We start from the raw sequence: 21479 nt of genomic DNA, 5'->3' as shown, positions 1-21479 counted from the left end.
ATAGATAGATAGATAGATAGATAGATAGATAGATAGATAGATAGATAGATAGATAGATAGATAGATAGATAGATAGATAGATAGATAGATAGATAGATAGAGTCAAAGTCACCCAAGTTTGCTGAGAAATGCTTCGCATTTGCAAGCATTCAATGGGTAAAGTGAATTCGCCTTTTTCCTCGTGCTCAGGTTGTGGAAGATGGCTACGAGTTCTTCGCCAAGCGCCAACTGGTGACAATTTTTTCGGCACCCAACTACTGTGGCGTGTTCGACAACGCCGCTGGCATTATGAGCGTTGACGAAAACCTCATGTGCTCGTTCCAGGTGAGGCTGAGCAGTTCACCTCTCTGCCAACTAAGTAACACCGTGGCATGGCTGAGGTCCCCATGAACTGAAGGAAGCGTAGATTATTCGGTTACTGTACTTATTGCACGTGCAAAAACATCGCATGCAGAGTCGTCATATTCATGTTTAAACGTTTTACACATTGAACAACTGTGTGATCAAATTTGTCAAGTGTGCAGTCATTGGATGCTGCGACCGAACATATCGCACATTATGTCTTCAGACCTGTGCAGCCAAGCACTACATGAACTGGCAGAGTACTGTCGACAAGGGTGCTCTATATCACACTCTCATTATCAACGGAAGTAGTCTCAAGTGTGTGCCGGTAATGAAAAAGCCTGCTGCTACCCCATGAGAGCTATGGTGAAGCCTTGATGATGAACTTAACGATGAATAGGTTCGCTTGAGTGAATTTTACTTAACGTTTCGCAAACAAGAGACATTGCTTTACGAACTTCATGCCTGTGGTGCATAGTGCATTTTCAACCTTAAGGCAATCAACTTTCAGTATACGAAGAACACAGCACTGAGGGGCTGTATACAGTTGCTGCAAATGCACATCCCAAAATCATAAATCAGACCACCCCCATTCAGTGCATTCGATGCAGAAAAGAAGCAAACACTATTTATTGAGATTTCCATGTTTTTTTTTTATAAGAAACAACACACAGTTGAACGCATTCATGACTGAACTCAAAAGTGTCACGAAACGTCGTCATTATATTAGCAGTCCATTGCGTATGACCTCCCACTTAAAATGCCTCATAGTGGCCGAGCTTTTACAAGTAAAGCTTTTCGAGGCATGAAGCGATGCCTGCTTTGTGCTCACGAGTGAATTGAAACACCTTCAATAAGCTGACATAGTGCCATGAAGGGCGGTACTATCACGTAATGCCGTGATCGCGTAATCGCTACGGTTACTGCTGCGCGTCGCCTACTCGGCTGACGCCATCACTGCCGGGCCACTTGATCGTTTATACAATCGCACTCAACATGAGTCATGGTTGCTGTGGAAGAAGTGGCCCAAAGCCGGAACAATGAAACCGACAAACGTTAGACTGATTCAGAAAGTACCTCTTGCGGAGCGAGAATAATTCGACTTTTTTTAATATATGTGGTGATTTGCAATGTTGGCGCCATTGTGAGACCACACAACGCGCTGTAACTCGCACTCAGCGTGATCACACGTTCTCGGTGTATAATTCCCTCCAGACCGTGCACGGGTGCGGCGAGTAACCTTTCCTTTAAACGCGGCGAAGAGAACTTTCTTTCAAGCACATCACACCGTATACGTTTCCGAGATGTTCTCGCAATCCAGCTCGACGAGGCGCGGCGTGTTTGGGTTTCTTGGTTCCCACCTGCTAAACAACGTGCTGCTTTCGTTTCAGCAAAGTAACGTCCTTTAAAGTGGTCTAGAATGACGCGGTAGCGGCTAACTTGCGACCGAGATCATGTGATCGCGGCAATCATTGGGCGCAGTTTACACCACACTCAGTCGAGCAGATGCCAGCGGATGCGTTTTATAAGGTTGTCGACAGTAAGTCACCTAGACGTAGCTCTTTTCTCATATTTACCCGTCAAGGCATCGCCGCAAATTTGTAAGTGTCAAGATCACAGATTGACCGGTCTTTGCTGTTGCCAATAAGACAGAATAATTTTGCGGCCTATGTTGGCGTCAAGTTTAGTGGCGCAGTGTCACTCGAAAAGATAATATAGGCGCAAGAGCGCTCACAGCTGCACAGGTTTTCGAAAACCGAACAGAGCCGCAAGATACTCGACAATTTGGGCCTCAATTTCGTTGACCATACCCGAGTCCGTGCAGTTCCTCTAGACATCAGGTGTCAAGTGCACAGCGCACCCATTCTCCGCAATATGCACCATGCGCACAACGGCGGTCGACATAGGCCAGGGGTAGAGCTCTGCGTGAGCACGTCCGTTGTAAACCCACTCATGCAAGCTTCATGGATGCTGTGCCATATGTTACCTGCTATATCTTTGTAGTGCGGGCCGAGGATTTTTTTTCCTCACAATAAAGAATGTCCTACAAGAGCCATTTGCTGTTTCCATCGCCGACTCAAATTCCAGGCTCACTCACTCCACCACGGTACGCACATAGAAGCCCGTGCTAGCCGAACAGGTTGCAATCGCGCTGGCTATGCTAGATAGTCGTAGTTAGTCAATATACAGCGACTCTAAGGTGGCTATGAAGGCCTACGAAACTGGGATGGTAGCCCCTCAGACTCTTCGGAGTCTTTTGAGCATAAAGAGTATCACGCCCCATTTTCTGACTTGGTTTTCCGCTCACATGGGGTGGATTGAGGGCGCTACCTCCAACCCAAAAGGGTGCGCATGAGGCCACGTGAGGACTTACTGACCGCGCAGCGTCCGCAGTCTTTCTGCCTCGCGGGAAACCCTTATTCACGTTCAATCAAATAACTAAACACTTCTATCTGTCAACACGGGTATTCCTCCTCCCACACCCTGCCTTATGCAGGGCTCAGGTAGTTACACCTACACTATTGCAAGCCACTGCGTATCCTAACCCTGCGGTACTTCATGTCATGTACCCTGAACGGTATTCTAGTGTGGACTGCACTGTTAGTGACATTCAACCATTGGAATGTGAGGCCATCAGCTCCACCTTTAGCGAGTACAGGTCGGGAGTGATCTTACGCAGCCCCGAACTTAACAATAAAACCTTGGCCGTCCAGAGTGCCCGTGAACGGGTCGCCAGGCTCGGCTTGACGGTCCCTACGTGGGATTAACCGGGTGGCACGGGGCTTTCCCTGCGTCCTATCTGGACCAAAATAAAGTTTCAATCGGCATTATCATCATGAAAAATGATGGCGTTTATTACATCTTGTAGTGATGCCTTCTTGCATTCCGAGGCAACGTTTGGTCCGCGTCTCCTCGATTTTATCAGTACCAGCCAGATGCACCCCCCCGCCGTTCACCACCACCTCCTCTAGTGCTGTTTGGCTCTCGCCCATTGCCTAGCTTTCTCGAGTGCTTTGCGGCCATGGGGGAGAACCATTCATGCGGTGCCTTACGGCGTCAATCGCATGAAGTAATTTTTAGACACGAAGCTGCTCAGGCCGAGCGTCGTTCCCTCCTCCGTATGTAGTATGTAGCCTACTCTAGTTTATGACATGCTCAACAGATGGCGTGGGGTGTGTATGTTCTTGGGAATAATATAACTAGAGCGTGTAACTAACTTTCACAGCATAATCACGGAGTGAATGATGATGAGTGAGGCAGAGCGTTCGTCCGTCCAACTGTCCGTGCATGCATTCATTCATTCTTCTGTCCGTTCGTACTTCTGTCCGTTCGTCCATCCGTCCATGCATTTTTTTCGTCCGTGCTCCGTCAATCTTTGCGTCCATCCGTCCGTGCTTCCATTCGTCCACCTGTCTGAGTCCATCCATACGTCCTTCCATCGGTCTGTTCACGCTCCCGTTCATCCATTCAGTCGCACAGATGAATGAACTGACGGACGGATGGACGGACGCTTCGCCCCACTCATCATCATTCACTCCGTGGGTAAGCTGTGATTTTTATTGAGTTTTGTACAGATCGGTGGGGCGGTGTCTCGCATTCCTCATGTTTATTCAGTGGCTTTACTCGTGTTCACATTGTTGGCGATCACCCTGGCTTTTTAAGAGATACGGTGTTTTGAGACAGTGTGTCTTTGTTCGTGGCGCTATACGGGCCATTTATGGGGACGCGTTGCTTCAATGCCATGACATCACGAGCGCTGTGACTCAGCGGAGGCATTGCGCCGAGCCTCAAAAAAGGAAGACGAAGGAACGCATTTGCTGACAGATTTTTAATACTGGGGAGGGAAACACGTCAATCACATTTCCGTGAGAAAGCTCTAGGACGCATGCCCAAGTGAAGCAGCCTTACCCATCATGTGGTGTTGCATTAAGACCACTTTCCCTCAGGTCCCTATACTTGTTTCATCTAAAGGGTTTGAGAATTGGGGCCACAAGTAGCTTCGAAACCCAAGAAGCTTGTGATGCGCCTGGGGGCATGCACAGAGCCCAAGCCAATTTTGGCCTCTTGCGTGCGTGCTGACACAAGGCCCAAAATTTTTTGGTTCATCACCACTAAAGCTATGGGGTGTAAGAGATCCACACAGTCACGCAGAAAAACATAGTCCCAGATATATAGAGTGCCTTAAAATTGACCTAGTTGACTAATATTGGCATTCGTTTGGTGTGTGTTACGCCACATCATCATGCGAAACGTTTATTGTTCGCAACTTGCTCTTGCCTCATGTTCTTAAATTTTATAAGATCCTGTGACGTCGGCGAGTCTCAAAGAAACTTCCATTCCTGATTTTTTTTTCGCGCGTCACGGAACCCATTATTCCGCCATGGACCACGTCGTTGGCCTGACAGTCCACTTATTTGTGAAATAAATTTGGTTGCAGAGAAGCAGAGAAGTAAAGTCCGTGAAAAAAAAAAACAACTAAAGTAGTGCTAACTGCACCCCTCCGCCTCTACCTCCTCTCCGATGGATGGATGGATGCTATGAGCGTCCCCTTTATAACGGGGTGGTGACAAGTATGCCACCAGGCTCGACAAAAAAAAAAAAAAAAACCTTTTTTCCTTTTTTTTTATGTTGGCCTAATGCCTCTACTTCGATAAATTCTATCTTAATGGAAAAAAGGTAAATTTTCAGCTTAAGTTCTCTGCCATTTACGGCACACTGTCCATATTTTATTTTTCCAATATTTATTTTTGTCCTTTCTCTCTAATTTTCTGCCACCAATACTCTAACCGTCTCTTACTTATTTCAATCGCGGGTGTGTTCAGCTTTCCATTGTTGTCCCTAAAACCCAAGGCTTCCTGTAGGTTCGTGCCCAAACGTACACCTGGTTGGATATCTCCACATTCAATCAGAACATGTTCCGCCGTTTCCTTATCTTTCCCGCAGCATGTGCATTGTTCTTCTTCTTTACTGAATCTTGCTTTATAACTACGCGTTCTAAGGCAACCCGATCTCGCTTCAAACAGTAAAGCGCTTCCCCTTGAATTATCGTAAAATGCCTCCCTCCTTATTTCATTTTTGCCCTTTCGGTAGTTACTCAAAGCCGGTTTTTTCTCCATAGCTGCCATCCAGTAAATCCTCTCCGCCTCCCTGACTTTTCCCTTAACGCTCTTTGTTGACATATGGCTCACAATACCAGCCGTATATTTACTAGTGAGTCTTCTAGTTCTTTTTCTCCACTGTGTGTCCACGCTCTTCCTATACAAATAACGGAACACCTTCTCTGCCCATCTACTCTCCTTCATATTTCTTAGCCTTTCTTCGAACCTTATTTTGCTCTGCGCTTCCCTCGCCTCAAAACCTGCCCACCCCATATCGCCCTTTACAGCCTCGTTTGTCGTCTTCCCGTGAGCACCCAACGCGAGGCGTCCCACAGTCCTTTGATTTACATCCATTCCCGATTGCACCTCTGCCCTCATGCACACCACTGAGTTCCCAAAAGTAAGCCCTGGAACCATTACACCCTTCCACAGACCTTGAAGCACCTCATACCTATTGTATCCCCACAACGCTCTGTGCTTCATTATTGCCGCATTCCTCTTTCCTTTTGCTGCCGAGGCTTTTTCCTGTACCTCCATGTATCTATCACTCTCATTTACCCATACTCCAAGGTACTTGTATTCACTTACCCTCGGTATTTCTTGGCCTTGTATGGACACCGTCTGATCACAGGGATCATTGAATACCATCAAACCACACTTCGTTACACTGAATCCTAGTCCAAGAGCTTCACCTTCCCTTCCGCATATATTCGCCAGCTGCTGTATATCATCTCGACTGTCCGCAAATAAGACGATATCGTCCGCATAAAATAAACCTGGAAGCTTCTGCTCAATCATCATGCCGCCCTGTTTGTGTGACAGATTAAAACCAATGTTGCTACCTTCTAGCGCTTTTTCCATACTCACCATGTACAGCATGAATAACAGTGGGGACAAAGGACATCCCTGTCTCAGACCCCTGCTAACCTCAACGTTCTCTTTGCTACGCATTCCTTCCCACTCTATGCAAACTGTATTTTCTCGGTATATCTCCCTCAAAAGCTGTATACAGTCGTCGCCCATGCCCATTCCTTTCAATATATCCCACAAAATTTCCTGATTAACGTTGTCGTATGCCCCAGTGATGTCTAGAAAAGCCACGTACAAGGGCCTATTCTCTATTTTAGATATTTCTATACACTGAGTGAGAACAAACAGGTTATCGTCTAACCGCCTGTCGACTCGAAATCCGTTCTGAAGTTCTCCCAAAATATCGTTATGTTCGGCCCATGTTTCTATTTTCATTTTTACTGCTTGCATCGCCAACCTGTATAGTACCGATGTAATGGTTAGTGGTCTATACGAGCGAATCTTGTCCTTTTCTCCCTTGCCTTTATAGATTAAGTTCATTCTACTTTGTCGCCAACTGTCCGGTATTTGTCCGTCCTTTAAGCTTTTTTCTACTGCTTTTAACAATGCTTCTTTAGTGTTATGTCCTAGTTCGTTAATGAGGCTAACGGGAATCCCATCTAAACCCGCGGCAGTGCGCTTTGGAATTTTTCCTTCGGCCTTTTTCCAGTTGAAATTATCTAGTACTAGCTCTTCCTCTGTTGCTTTCTCCGCCACACTTTTACTCACTGGGGAGATCCCCTGGACGCTCTTTTGAAACGAATCGGCTGTTACCTTTTGGATGTAACCTAGCGCTTCGTACCCTTCCAATTTATTTCCTCCTTCATCTAGAATATGTTGTTGCGTTGTGACAGACTTCCTACCTAGCGCCTTTATGTGGCTCCAAAAAATCCTAGGCGCGGCCTCCTTTTTTTCGTGTATCTCTGTCATCCAGCGTTCACTTTCACCTTTAATTTTTGCCTCTACCAATTTCTGTACAAGGGATTTTTTCTCCAAATATATTTCCCATATTTTTTTGACTTCGTCCTGCGGCCGCTTCTCCTTTTTTGCCTTTCTATGCTCCCGTGATGCTTCGCGTCGCTTCTCGATCGCCTCCCGGATTTCCTTGTTCCACCAACTTTTTGGCTTCCTTTTTCCTTTCCAGCAAACGGTTTTCTTCTCTTTCCCTATCTCCTTCGTCATTAGATGTAACAGCTCCCTATACTCCCAGTCCTTGCCTGGTATTTCGCCTACTTCTTTCTCGACTCTTGCGGCTATATTTATTATTTGTTTGTCATTTAAATACGAGCTGCCAGACTTTGATTCCATGCTCGTATTTTTAGTTTCGTATCCCATTTGTAATGTTATTCGTTTATGATCACTACCCAAGCTGTTAATGCCTTCCTCGTCTATCCTCATTTCTGTCAGTTTGTGGTAAATTCCTTCAGTCATGAGACAATAATCAATACTTGATTGCTTGTTTCCGACTTCCCATGTGATCTGGCCGTCACATTTAGGCCCTGTGTTAACTATCTCCAGACTATGTTGCTCGCAAAGATCTAGTAATAACTTCCCATTGGTGTCTGAATATCCGTCAAGGTCATGTATGTGGGCATTCATGTCCCCTAGAAGGATGATTTCGGCCCCATTACCAAATTCCTTAATATCCGCACTCATGCAATCCACTATCTCCTGATTCTTTTCTCTGCAGTTATTCCCCGTCCACAAGTAGGCTACCCCTAGCCACGTTTCCTTTCCACCTACTGTGCCCAGAACCCAGAGGTGCTCTGAACACGTCTGTTTCACTCTAACCCATTTGGCTCCGCGGTGAATTAGCATTCCTACACCCCCACCTTTCCTTTCCGATATGGTCCTGTTACACCCTTCCCAAACATAATTTTTAATATGTGGTGGCTCTTCCAAGTCTCTAAGGTGTGTTTCTGTAACCGCATACACGCCTATCTGTTCTTTGTTTAACTGCTCCTCAATCTCTAACCATTTTGCCTTCTTTCTGCCACCCTGCATGTTTATGTAACTAATTGCAACACGCGCCTTTTTCCTTTTTCTTTTACCTTTTTTCTGGTTTTTCGCAATTCTACCTGTCAAAGCGTCCTCCTGTTTGTTTTCCCTGTTACGAGCTACCCCGGACTCCGAAGGGCCCGTGAGCCCCCCAAAAAAGCTACTGCGCGTCCTGCCAGTCGCCAGCCCACCTCGTGTCCAAGCCTCTTATCGAAATGAATCTTGTCTCTTTGGAATCCACCCCACCTGTGCACTTCCCTGTTTAAATCCACTACCTCGAAACCCTTCTCTCGACTAATTCGCCATATCTCTTTGTTTGCGTCGACTACCGCTCTTTGCAGGTTGATGTTGCGTACTGGTACTTCCGGTACTGTGCATACTACAATTTGCACCTGGGGGGACACGGTGCGCATGTCATCCACCCCTTTCGCCAAGGTCGTCGCTAGTCCTGACGATTCTTTTTTTAGGACGTCATTTAACCCTCCCGCAATTACAACGAGGTTGCGATTGTTAGCTTTAGCTGCGAGTTGTTCACCCGCTTGACTCATTACTGTCCCCAGCGTTTGTCCTGGGAACGTCCCTATCGCAACTCTCTTGTCGCCTTTCACCCTTTCTTTGATTGCCGCTGCGCATCGGACTAAATTTGAGTCACCGGCGATGATGACCTGTTCAGACATTCCTTCTGAAACCTGCACCTGGCTGCTGACTAGGTGACTAGCGTGAGTCACGGCTGCTGGTTTGCTCCCTCCCTCCCTCAAAACTACTTCCCGGTAGCTGGGCCCTGTGGCCAATGTATCTGCCTTTGTCATGCCTGTTTCCCTCATCTCTCCCGCACGGTGGGTCGTCGCCATAATGCTTCCGCCGTCACCTGCGTCTTCGTTCCCCTTCACGACCTTCGATAGGCCCTTCTCGGCTGCCCGGAGCCTTTCCTCCATGGCTGACGTTTTCTCTCGCTCCTTCGCCAATGCATTCTCCAGCTCTGCGATTTTCTCCATGAGCCCACTCTGGACCGCCATCATATTTTTCATTTTCTCCTCGATCTCGCACTGTCTACACTTGACGTCATCTTCTGCTTTCTCTTCCGCACTAATTTCCACCTTCAACCCTATCCCGCACTCTGAACACTTTACGGTCTTTTTGACCATGGCTAGCTCAGTTTACCGATGCCCACGTGTTAGAAAACTGTACTAAAATACACTGGTCTAAGCCAAAAAGAACCACAATAATAAATAAATACGCTACACTTCACAGCACCTGCGCATGCACGTGGTCGGTCTACGCGCAGGCCTCAGCCACGTGGTGGCTGGAGAAAAAAAAGACACAGTACAGAATACTAAAAAAAAAAAAAACCGTACACCGTACTAGACCTAATCAAGCTTTACGCTAGCGCCTTACGTTCTCATAACGCTACATACAGAGGCAAGCTGGAAACATGCAAAAACACTTATCTGTAGCTGTCATTCCGGAGCTCTCCTAGCGACCGCAGCAGCGCCTCTAGAGTGTCCACAAGGAAACTACGAATACGAAAGCACGCGTGCACACTGGATGTGCCAGATGCTTGGGCAGCTCGGACACTGTTGCGCCGGGTGTTTATCGAGCGGCCGTGCCTAGGCTATGGTGAAAGGGAACGCCAGTGGCGCCTGTTCGTGGAGCGTGAGCTCGCGAAAGTGGACAAACAATATGGCGTTTGCGATATGTTTACAAAAGCTAGTGCGTCATGCTGCATATTCTTAGCACCGCAGAGTTTACCGGGGTAGCAGTCGCACTGCTATCGAGAGAATCACCGCTGAGCGCGTCTGCACGCAAACGGTGGGACATCACGTTGAATATTGCATGATTTTGGTGATGTTTTTTGCCACTACATGTCACTTCCTTATATACACGTCGGATGGTCGTATTCAACGTTACTTTTAATATTTCTTCTTTCTCAGTCACTCTTTTAACGCATCGCTTAGAACCGCAGCGCCCAAATAAGCCTTATTAAAAAGATGAGCACACGCCCATCTTTGCGGCCAGGAGCCATACAGCCCCTTAACTTGCGTCGTTTACTATCTGCTATGCACGCGAGGGGAGATAAACCTGCACATTGACACAAAAGGGACTACCTTAGCTTTTTTTCAGGGACTTTACAGAGAAGTAGTCTACAGCGGCCTCTATGCTTAACGCGCTCATAGCAGTCTAGGTAAAGAGAGTAACTGTTTGAAACTATTCCCAATCGGCTTTTTGGGTGAGCCACTTGGGAACCTGCAGAGGCCATTCATTTGCAACTGAGCTGCTGAGAATTATAGGAAAATTGTCACGTTCATATGGAATAACGACGACTTTTCTTGTAGCACGGGAAGCGATGGAAATGCAATGCTAAAATCTAAGGACGAGTACGTGTTGTTAGCGTTATTATAATATGTTGGTGGTTGGTGGTTAGAGGCATACACATAAAAGAAAATAAAGTGTTTGATTAGACGACCTCACGCATCACAGTAGGAGTTTTTCCATAAACTGCGCAAGACTCAAAACTATTATCTTCCACTGTGTAAACTCAGTGTTACCACTATGAAGAAAAAGAAAATAAGCGTAATTCTAGTATAATTCGAGAAATTATTCATATGAAGCAAAAAGTAGGAAGGCAAAGGAAAGCGAAAAATTGTGAAAATATAACTGCCCTATCTACATAACTGCGAATAAAGTGGGGGCAAGTAAAAAGAAATATTATAAACACTCTTACAGACTTTTTGCTGTCTTCCCCACGAAAGTTTTGGCGTCACTTGTCACAAGCCGCTCCAACTCAATACAACATTGTTTTTGACAACGAAACGCCCCGCCGCGGTCGTCTAGTGGCCAAGGTACTCGGCTGCTGACCCGCAGGTCGCGGAATCGAATCCCAGCTGGTGCGGCTGCATTGCCGATGGAGGCGGAAATGTTGTAGGCCTGTGTACTCAGATTTGGGTGCACGTTAAAGAGCCCCAGGTGGTCGAATTTTCCGGAGCCCTCCACTACGGCATCTCTCATAATCATATTGGGACGTTAAACCCCACATATCATCATTATCATCATCATTATCACAACTCAACCATAACGGACTGTTCCAAAATTGCCTCCTACCATACTGAGTTCTCCCAATCTGTCTTTTAAAATGTTTTTATATGGAAAATTGATGCTCCAGTTACATCATTTCACACGTGTCAGATATGCTAGAAGTACGAATAAGCTATGAAGGTATACTGTCACTACCTTTAAACATTAAAAAACAAAAATCTGTTAGTGCAGATAGAATTCCAAATGCATTTTTGGGAAGATACGCTGAATTGCTTGCTCGGTTCTTTAGGGATTGTCCCGTTCGCCGTTGCGTGTTTGTTGCTCACTAACAGCCTGGCTGTCGACGACTTCGAGTTGTTGAGTGGGTGCATAGGCGTATGAAGTGTTCCCCATCAAGCGGGTGGAAGTTCGTCGCAGCACCCCCCGTCCTATTAAGTAAATGTATGGAGCAGATTGCTACCCTCCTCTCCGATATGCACTCCTTGAATGAATGTCAAGTCGAATGTAGGTAGGGAAAATGAAAAAGCAACGCTAATGATGCGCTCGCTAACGCGCCTTCAAATAAATGGAGTTTGCCCTCGAGACGTTAAAGAGCTACGCGTATTCATTTGCACTTTGGCACTTATTCTTGCTGTGAAAAACATTTGGGTGTTTTTTAGAACTCCCCTTCCTATATTACCCTTCCTATATTCCCCTTCCTATAAACTGAACTCCCCTGCCTATAAACTGAACTCCCCTTCCTATAAACTGAAAATCATCGGGGCTACGACTACTGTGGACAGGTTACCATCGCCTTTGATTCATTTATGGCCACCATTTCCACTGTGAGTTTTACAGTATTTGGTGGATACTTCGGGCGTTAAAACGAACACTGAATGGATGAGGAACGAAAACAAAACAATCTATAAATGAATGAATGTGCACGCCTGTATATGCCGTGCGCTCTGCTTTCTGCTGCGGTCTCCTTTGCGCGCCCTCAGTCAGCGCGTCCTCTCAGCGCGCCCTCGCGGCAGCCGGGCGGGCAAGGAAAGCCGCCGGTGCGCGAGCTCGGAGCCCATGTCATTATGGCTTATATAATCGCCAAGATGAAGGAACCTGGTTTACGCCATTTTGACTTCTCATGGGTGTATGCGTGAAAACATAGTGCTCATGGGGCAGGATCCCTATGTCAAGAATCTGACAGCGTGGTGATGCTGAGCCGAACGTTGCAGGATTGATTGATTAATGTATTGATTGATAGATTCATCCATATGTTGGGTATAACGTCCCACGACCACCACATGAATATGAGAGGCGCCGTAGTGGAGGGTTCCGGAAATTTCTACCACGTGGTGTTCTTTAACGTGCACCCAAATCTGAGCACATGGGCCTAGAACGTTTTCGCCTCTGTCGAAAATGCAGCCGCGTAGTTGAGATTCAATCCAGCAACCTGCGGGTCAGTAGCCGAGTGCCTCAGCCACTAGACCAACGTAGCGGGGCAAGGTTGCGAGTTCGAGTCCCGGCTGTAGCAGATGCATTTTATGGAGACAAAATGCCAGATTCCCGTTCGCACGTTAAAGCACCAGTAGTGGTAAAATTTCCGGAGCCCTACAGCATCCCTCATAATCGTATTGTGCTCCTGGAGCGTGAATTCTCAGCGCCCAAGATTTGCAGGCAAGAAGTGTAGGCATGCTGGGGAGAAGGTAACGTGAGGGGGGTGTACCGCGATGAAGCGTGGCAAATCTCACAGCTGCTTGTGCTGCCTCTGTTGCAGATTCTCAAGCCAGCCGACCAATAGCATTCCAGGTGAGTAAGCTGTTTTTGCATCATTCGCTAAATATAATTCTGCTGTGCTAGCAAGACCTGCTACACTGAAGTTTCGGAACGAGCGAAAGCAATCGCATAACTTCTTGAAAAAAAAAGAGCTGCAGAGAGTGTCTGCACGTGGTGATGGCCACAAGAAAACTGATTTGTTGGTTACAAAAGAAAAGCTAGCGTACAGCATTTCGGGGCGTTGCTCTAAGAATGGTGCACGGTGTTGTCCTGTTCACTGGTGGTTCCAGTCTCTTTGTGTCTTGTAAGGTTATATCGATCATTTTCATTGCTTATAGCATCAAACTCAATTTAAGTGTAACTCACTTTGTAACACTTCAAGTTTCTGCTTTTAAGGTAAGTACCCGATTCATGATTTTGGGTGAACTACCATTCAGGAGTTGAGAGGGATGGCTTAGTGTGCTCTACCTCATCCTTGTACTTCTAGTTATTTTCCCTATCGCGCTTTGGCATTGCAGTTACTACCTGTCCTAAGTTGTACTCCTTTACACCATAGAGTGCTTCGCAACCTATCACAAATCGCTGTTCTCTTCCGCGACTGTTGCATAATACTTTAGCCATATTAATACAGTAAATGCTTCTTCGTTTGAACTCGGTTCATGCTAACTTGATGCACTGATCTCAGCGCAGCTCTGTGTCTATATATTTAGTTATTTGACCCTCGGGGTGCGTAAAAGCGTTACAGAGAGACGTGGGTAATATAAAAACATTAGTGTGGCAAAAAGAAATGAAAGCTTTATACTAATGATCAAGACGCGATCGTGTGTGTGAAGGTGTTCAGATGAGTTCCTGTTTAAGTGAATTAGTTTGGTATATGTCTTTCTTAAAAGAAATAGATGAGAAATTTTTCATCGAAGTTTAAAAGCTGTTAGTCCGATGTCAACTTTTATTCTTGAAATGCTAGTGGTGGGAGAATAGTTTGAATTATTGAAACACGCTGAACAATTAGAAACTAATTCATTAATAGTTATTATCGTCTTTATACCTTCGTTCCAGAGGCACACAGATTATTGGATCTGGAGTGTAAATGTTGTTTTTTAGAGTAGTACTTACATGGAGCTTTGGCAACATTTCTGCGTATCTATCGGAGAGGTTTGTTGACATTGTTAGGGACGTATTTAATGTTCGTATGCCAAGAGCGGCTATTGGTGAGCCCGATTCCGTGACATTTATCTATAGCGCGTTTATAGGGGAACGCCCCAGATTAATCACGTGCATCGGTATCCACACTGGTTAATTCGAACTGGCAGCCCCAGGCTTACTTTCTTTTTCGCATAAGTTAGTTGACCCAGTGTGATCCCAGTATGTTGCATACCTTAAGTAATGTAACGTTTTAAGATGGAAACAGCTGGGTTTTTAATTCGTAGAGCAATTGATAGCTGTAGTGTGAACTGCGGTGGATAGAGCACATGACAAATTTTTTCAAATGGCAGAAAACTTTTTGTTGTACTCTTTTTCATTTATGCAGTAGTAGTAGTTGTTGTAGTAGTAGCAGTAATGGTAGGAGTAGTAGTAATTTTATTTTATTTCATAAAATGCAAGGAAGGGATACAGAAGCAAAACGCGTTTCGTACGCCTAAATAAAGTCTCTGCACCCCTAGTCTGTAAGATATACATTCTTTAGGGCTGTACGTCCCGTCGTAATCGTATGTAGCCATCTCTCGTTAGTTTTTAAACCAGCTTTAGAGGACGGTACTCGTACATATAACGAAATGGATGTACGTTAAAAAATGCAAACGGTACGTTACCAGAGGACATTACTTGTATGATAAATAAGGAAAATCGCAGCATATTCATAGAGTGAAAGATAAGTGGGGCGAAGCGTCCGTCATTCCGCCCGTGCTTCCGGCCGTCCGTTCGTTCTTGCTTTTGTCCATCCGTGTGTCCATCCGTTCATCCGTCCGTGCATTCATTCATCCGTCCGTCCTCTCGTGCGTCCATCCACGCGTCTGTCTATCCATCCGTCCGTCCCTGCGTTCGTTCATGCGTTCATCCATCCGTCTATTCGTCCATTCATTCATCCGTGCGTCCATCCATTCATGCATCCGACCATGAGTCGGTCCGTCCTCTGATGCATCCCTACGTTCGTCCATGCGTCCGTCCGTCCATGCAATCATCTGTGCGTTCGCCCATTCGTGCGTCCGTCCCTGCGTTCGTTCATAGGTCCATCCGTCCGTCCATGCGTATGTCCGTCCTCTCGTGCGTTCCTGCGTACGTACATGCGTCCGTCCGTGCGTCTGTCCATTCGTGAATCCGTCCGTCCTCTAGTGCGTCCATCCATGCGTCCATCCGTGCATGCGTTCATTCCTGCGTTCATATATGCGTCTGTTCGCGCATCCGTCCGGCCGTACGTACAAGCATCCAACACGTAGACAGACGATGGACGGACGCGGCCAGCGGATGATTCACGGTTTGTCGATAAAAAAGTATGATACGTGCAACGCTCGCGCTCGAAGACGGAACCCCGATGTGCGAGCGCGCGAGAAAATGGGAATGACTTCATACGAAGACGTTTGTGATCGCATGTTCGTCGGCAACGCCGCACGCTAGGGAGCGCGGTGTAGTAAAATAAAAGCCGTTTTCGCGCGTCCGAGAGTTCAGAACGCCGGCGGACAGCCACGGCTGCAGAATGGTGTGCGCGAAAGGCGGCGGCTGCGGCTTACGCTCGAAGACGGAACCCCGATGTGCCAGCGCGTGAGGCAGAAGTGTGCCGTGAAGCTGCCTGGAAGCGCCAACAAGATCCCGGCGAACGAGAACGGGAGGCCGAAGCGGCACGGCAGCGGCGTGCGGACCCAGCTTCGCTCCACTTTCCATCATTCACACCGTGGATGTGCTGTCATTTTTTTGCAGATACAACAAGCAACGAAACTCCAACATGTCTTGTACCACATGCGTGCTAAAAACAGAATACAGTAATAAAAACGGACTACATATAATAACCTAACATAAATGAGGGATACAGTGGATCAGGGAAGATACTGATATTAAGGATATCAAAGGTGAAATCAAGAAGAAGAAATACATGGGCCGAGCATGTAGCGCGTAGATAGGATAACCGCTGGTCATTGAGGGTAACTGACTGAATTTCCAGAGAAGGCAAGCGGGCTAGGGGGAAACAGAAAGTTAGGTGCACAGATGAGATTAGGAGGTTTGCGGCTATTAAGTGGCAGCAGCAAGCACAGGACCGAGTTGACTCTCAGGACATGGGAGAGGCATTAGTCCTGCAGTGAACGCAGTCAGGCTGATGATGATGATGTTGTTGATAATAATGTCTCGCATTTTAAAGTACTATATACCGTTTGACTTTATTATTTCATGTTTATGAAAGAGCTTTAAAGTGCGCAAATGTTGCATACTCTAGCGTGGTAATTTTAGTAACAGCACAGTATTTTCTTTTGTAGCATAATAGGTTGTAATAATTTTTCGCTGTTGTCTTACCCCATACTAGTAGGCCGTAACAAAGCCTCGCATAGAATAGGACATTGTACCAATTTTTCTTTAGCCATTGAGGAATAAGGAAACCAATTCTGCACATGCATCATACCATTCCCGCAAGTTGCCTAACTAAACGCGGACGTTCCACGTTAAAACTTCAATGAACCATGCCCGAAGGAATTTTTAGCTTTCTTCGTTTCATGGTATTACCGTACAAGCTTATCTTTATGTCATATTTAACATGTTTATTTGTTGGGGGAAATATATCATATGTCGTGTTTTTGGCATTTAACTGTACCTTGTTTTGCTTAAGCCAGCTTAAGATTGACGTCATACACTCATGTAATCTTTTTTCAGTATTTCTAATTGGTGTGATGTAAAAAACACGGTTGTGTCGTCTGCATTCATAATAAGCTGTGGTTAGGCGAGTATACATGCATCATTAACATAAAGCGAAAAGCGCAAAGGATACGGAATAGTACCCTGCGGAATTCCTTGGGTCTACTGAAGCTGACCTTATGTAGCTGTCTTCTTCTGCACTACTTGGTGCCAGTTATGCAAATAGTTTTGTAAAAGCTTAAGGGTGATCATGTACTGAATCAAAACTTTTTTAGGTACAAAAATAAACCAAGCGTAAACTTCTCATTTTCTATATTTAAGTTTTTTTTATCTTTATTCATTGTTGACGCTTGTTCAGTAGACTTATTTTGCTATAAACCATATTGACTTGTTGTGATGACACCATAAGTATTGAAAAAGAATAGCAGCTTGTCGTGAATAACGCCTTGAAAAACTTTTGGTGATGTCCACAATACTGAAACGGGTCTATAAATGACCTCATCAACGTCCAACTCGATGACAACTCCTGAGGAACTTTTGATTCAGGTCAGCCACTGCCCACCTTGCAACATTTTTTTTTTTGCCATCACCAATGTCTTGACGTTAAATACGGAACTGGCAGCGTTGGAGCCACTTACGCAGATCGGTCAATGAAAAAAAAAAAAAAAACGCCCGCATCTGCCCACGAGGAGAACTCGAACAAATGCGTTGCACTGTAGCGAGGGTATCGCGGGAATGTTGCGTAGTTGGGTATGGTTTGGGAATGTTTAATTGTTAATTCGTCTTTATTATTCCTAATTATTGAATGAAGGAGAAGCCTTCAAGGAGTGGTGAGACGCTGATGCTGTGTTGTGCCCCACTACGGGTTGAAGGCGTAAAACTTCCTAATATACTCCAGAGGGAACTCTGGTGCTAGTGTTTGTGGAAGCTGCGCTGCACAGCGCTTCAGCGAGCATGGGAATGATGGGCAGTACACAGATTTGTGTAATCTTCGTACTTCTGGCCTTCTTCTGGCTCCGTGTGTGTTGGTGTGGCTTGGAACCATTTTCTCACAAAACAAAAATCGGCAAATGTTGAGAGGTTGCGCTTCACCACCTTATTCTTTTAGGCTGATCATTTTTAATCAAGTCACTAAGTTTACAAGGGTTCGTTCTTTCCTTGTAAACAAAACCGAAACACAGCGATAAACGAAGCCGCAAGTACGATTCGTCGCCTGCAAGTACGAAGACTAGGCAAATCTGAATACGACCCATCATTCCCATGGTTGCTGAACGATCGCCGCGCCAGAGTCCCCTCTTGTTAATTATAAGAAGATATATGGTTGAAGGTAGTGTTGCTTCCATTGCATCTACTTGAGTCAACCAAAGCGTCAAGACAAGCGAAAGCCAAAACGCCCTTGATTAATTGCGAACGCGCGCTCCGGTGCCTACGGGGTGGCCAGTGAATAGTTCTGCAGTGCGAACAGTCGGTTTGTTGCAAGCAGACGCTGCCTGCGTCGGCCTTGCAAAGCCAGAGAGGTGGAGAGGAACGGCAGTTGGCACGAGACGCGGGCATGTGGAACGTGACGTGAGACGCAAGCATGCACAGTGGGGGTGTAAACAGCGCAGCCAACGCGGGATCCGCGGCCTCGTACGACTTAGAAATGCTCCACAATTATAACTGAGAGCGCCAATGAACAGCCAAAATGCCTAGGCAACGAAAAGACCAGGGAACAACCCAGGGAACAGAAGAGAAGCCAGAGTCCAATAAATCGAACGTTGCAATGAGAGATGTCAGAATTAGTTGTGAGCTTTATTTTTTCACTTGAACTATTGGCAGTGCCGTGAAAGTGTCTGAATAAACTGCCATGTCTAAATTCTGAGCATCCGAACAAACGGCCAGCAGCTCTGTTATCGACACTCGACAAAGGTAACAAAATATTTGTCACGTTGTGATCAATCGCTATTTATTCAACATGTCCTTTAAGGTGACGTTTGGTGCCAGTGACGTGCTTAAAAAGTCACATATTGTAATTGCTTTGTCTTCATTTCTTCAAAACGTTAGTACAAGCAGGCTACTCTTTCAGAGGCCCAGTGAGAAACTATGTATGCAAGGATGATTATATGTAAAAAACACACATGGAAGATGTAGAAAGTTTGAGAGTAGTTTGACCCCTGCCCAGGCTATGCTGTCAATCCATGAGACTACAGGAACTAGGCATACTGAGGGCTGTGGGACGGTATCGCTACGCAGGTAATCAGTCAACACTTACAGCAAACTTTCAATGTCAACTAGGCAGAGAGCACAAGCGTTTGTCTGCGCAGAAAGCTAATTAGCTGGCACGTGCGTTCAAGTCCAGTCAGCGCTCGTGTTGTGTGGTTTTCAGGTTTAAGCATTCAACACACACAAACAGGCTGCCCCTCTCTTTGTGCTTTTACCAAATGCACCATAGTGCAGCACTCGTCGATTGACTGACTTTACTTCTATGCAGAAAATGGCTGCTCAAGATGGGAAATGAAAAAAAAAAAGCCAAGCAACCCTGTTTTTGCAGGCGAAGGAGTCTGCACGAGGTTTTTTTTCTCGGCAACGACGAGACAACCAATAGATCAGCATATGACCACACGATGGGTGAAGACACAGGCCTCCAGACGGGACGAGTGACGACCCTCTTCGCTTGCACGTCACCAAGCTCCTGGAAAATGCCGACCAGCACGTCTCTCATTTATGCCCTTCTTTTGACAAAAGGACTGATGACAAAGACAAAAAGACTCATCTTACATAGTGTTTTTTTTAACCTGCCGACCTGTCTTTCATGTTTTTTGCCAATGGAATGATCGCAATCTCTCCGGACAGCTTGACCGCCTCGACAGCCACACATATTTAGGGACACACTGTGACACGCTGCTGTGGTTGCTTTTTTTCCACTCTCCTACAAAAGCAGCTCTGCTCTCCCCCCCCCCCCCCCCCTGGTGCTTTCTTGCTAGGAAGTCTTTTTTTTCTTACATAAATGTCTCTTCCTCTCTCCCCCCCGCCCCATTTCCCCCTGCTACAACACTGCCCTAGTTTTACGACTACTCTTCCTGTGCATACGCACCCCGTTGTTAGGAATCTACCGGTAAAGTGGGTGCGAATATATTTTGCTGCTCCATGTGTGGCCAGCTCCACTTTGATAATGGCTCCCTACCGCCCCCCACCCCCTTCCACCCTCCACTGCCTGCTTCTAACGCCAGCATAATTCCTGTTCTCTTTCTGTGTCCCTATTAGTCAATTTTTCACTCTCCAGTGCTTGTTTCCTCTTATCTTTTTTTCCTACTGTTATCTACACCTTGCACTGTTGCTCAAGACAAAGTTTGGTTTCATTCACCGTGCACCTTATTGTAGACAGAGAAGATGGGACAGTTCTTGTAGTTTGTTCCTTCAGGACAGTTGCTGAAGGAACAAATTAGTTCCTGTATTTCCAAAAAAAAGTCCTGAGTTACGCTGTTGCTCTGTTAACACGAAAGTGTTTTGTTCTGGGGTCCACCAAGATTTTAGTGACTCACTTCCATCACGACAATTACGTTTAAAAAATAACACGGATCAGTAGACCAAAGTGCCGTCAACGGGAGTCGAACTCACGACCTCTCGGTCACTGACAGCAGCTGCTGAGCACGCTATCCCGTACGCCAAGGCCACATACTTTGCAGGCTTACAAAACACGTCTTTTATATCTAGCACTTACTCTTGGCAAAGTGTAAAACGCATCATGACCGTGAAATCCACGATTAGCTCCTTCCACGCGTCGTTTCTGTGTGTCTGTCCCTTTCGAAGCTTTATAGCAATAGAAGTTCAATTTTCTCAGCGCTTCAAGATACTGCCTGGTATCAAACTTACTCAGAGCGTTCGCATAGCTCATATACAGACTAATGATGGTTCTGCAATGAGTAGCGTATTCGCAATGCTCAGAGACTTTCGCGCCGCCTAGCCGAATTCAGGTGCGTCCTCTTGAGGATGGTCAGTATGCAGATACTCGCTACTCTTCCTTCTTCGGTGGTGCTAGCCTCAGTTGAACACAAACCACTTTGTATGTTTCTGCACAGTGAATATACTGGACCCTCCGTGACGCAATAAACCTGATTCGTTCGTGCGAGGCCCGAAGTTTTCATGAAAATACGTGGCTACTCGCGCTTTCAAATTGAAATTCAAATTCAAATTTTATTTCAACATATAAAGGAGATATTTCAAAAATCACAACAGTAATGCTGTGGGGCAAAAGCAACTGTAAACCGTATTGCGTATGGCACGAGGTTTATTAATTGTACGATCTCTTGCAGAAAAGGCGCAGTCGCTTTGCTTCTCGAGAACCGCACTGGCTTCTAAATTTGCGTGCGCAAATAACAAAAGTGGTGCGTGCTTCACTGCAAAGCAGGCGCAATTCGGTCGACCCGCCACGCCTTCCTATCATGTGGAGGCAAGCGAAGGAACTTCTAGCGTGCCAAAAAACGCTGTAAACATGCCTTTATCGACGCTGCACTTCACTGCCGTCGGCAGTGTTGGTCCATTTTCAACGACTGCAAGATACACCAAGAAGTGGACAGTCGTGTCCAATGAAGA

General features: G+C 46.0%; 1 protein-coding gene across 2 annotated transcripts in view; it reads left to right on the top strand.

Moving 5' to 3' along the window:
• LOC119185038 (serine/threonine-protein phosphatase PP1-beta) overlaps positions 1–21201 on the top strand; it is a 114584-nt gene extending 93383 nt beyond the window's left edge. The window contains exons 5-7 of one of the 2 annotated variants that reach the window (XM_075890828.1): positions 190–324; positions 13075–13106; positions 19438–21201. In XM_075890828.1, coding sequence (XP_075746943.1) covers positions 190–324; positions 13075–13098 — 159 coding nt within the window. In that variant the 3' untranslated portion in view covers positions 13099–13106; positions 19438–21201. Of the gene's footprint in view, positions 1–189; positions 325–13074; positions 13107–19377 lie in introns of both variants that reach the window. The other variant, XM_075890829.1, reaches the window with a different exon arrangement.
• The last annotated feature ends 278 nt before the right edge of the window (positions 21202–21479 follow it).

Source organism: Rhipicephalus microplus, chromosome 3, assembly GCF_043290135.1.
Source record: "Rhipicephalus microplus isolate Deutch F79 chromosome 3, USDA_Rmic, whole genome shotgun sequence".
NCBI classification, from domain to species: Eukaryota; Metazoa; Arthropoda; class Arachnida; order Ixodida; family Ixodidae; genus Rhipicephalus; species Rhipicephalus microplus.
This window is presented reverse-complemented; position numbering and strand designations above follow the sequence as displayed.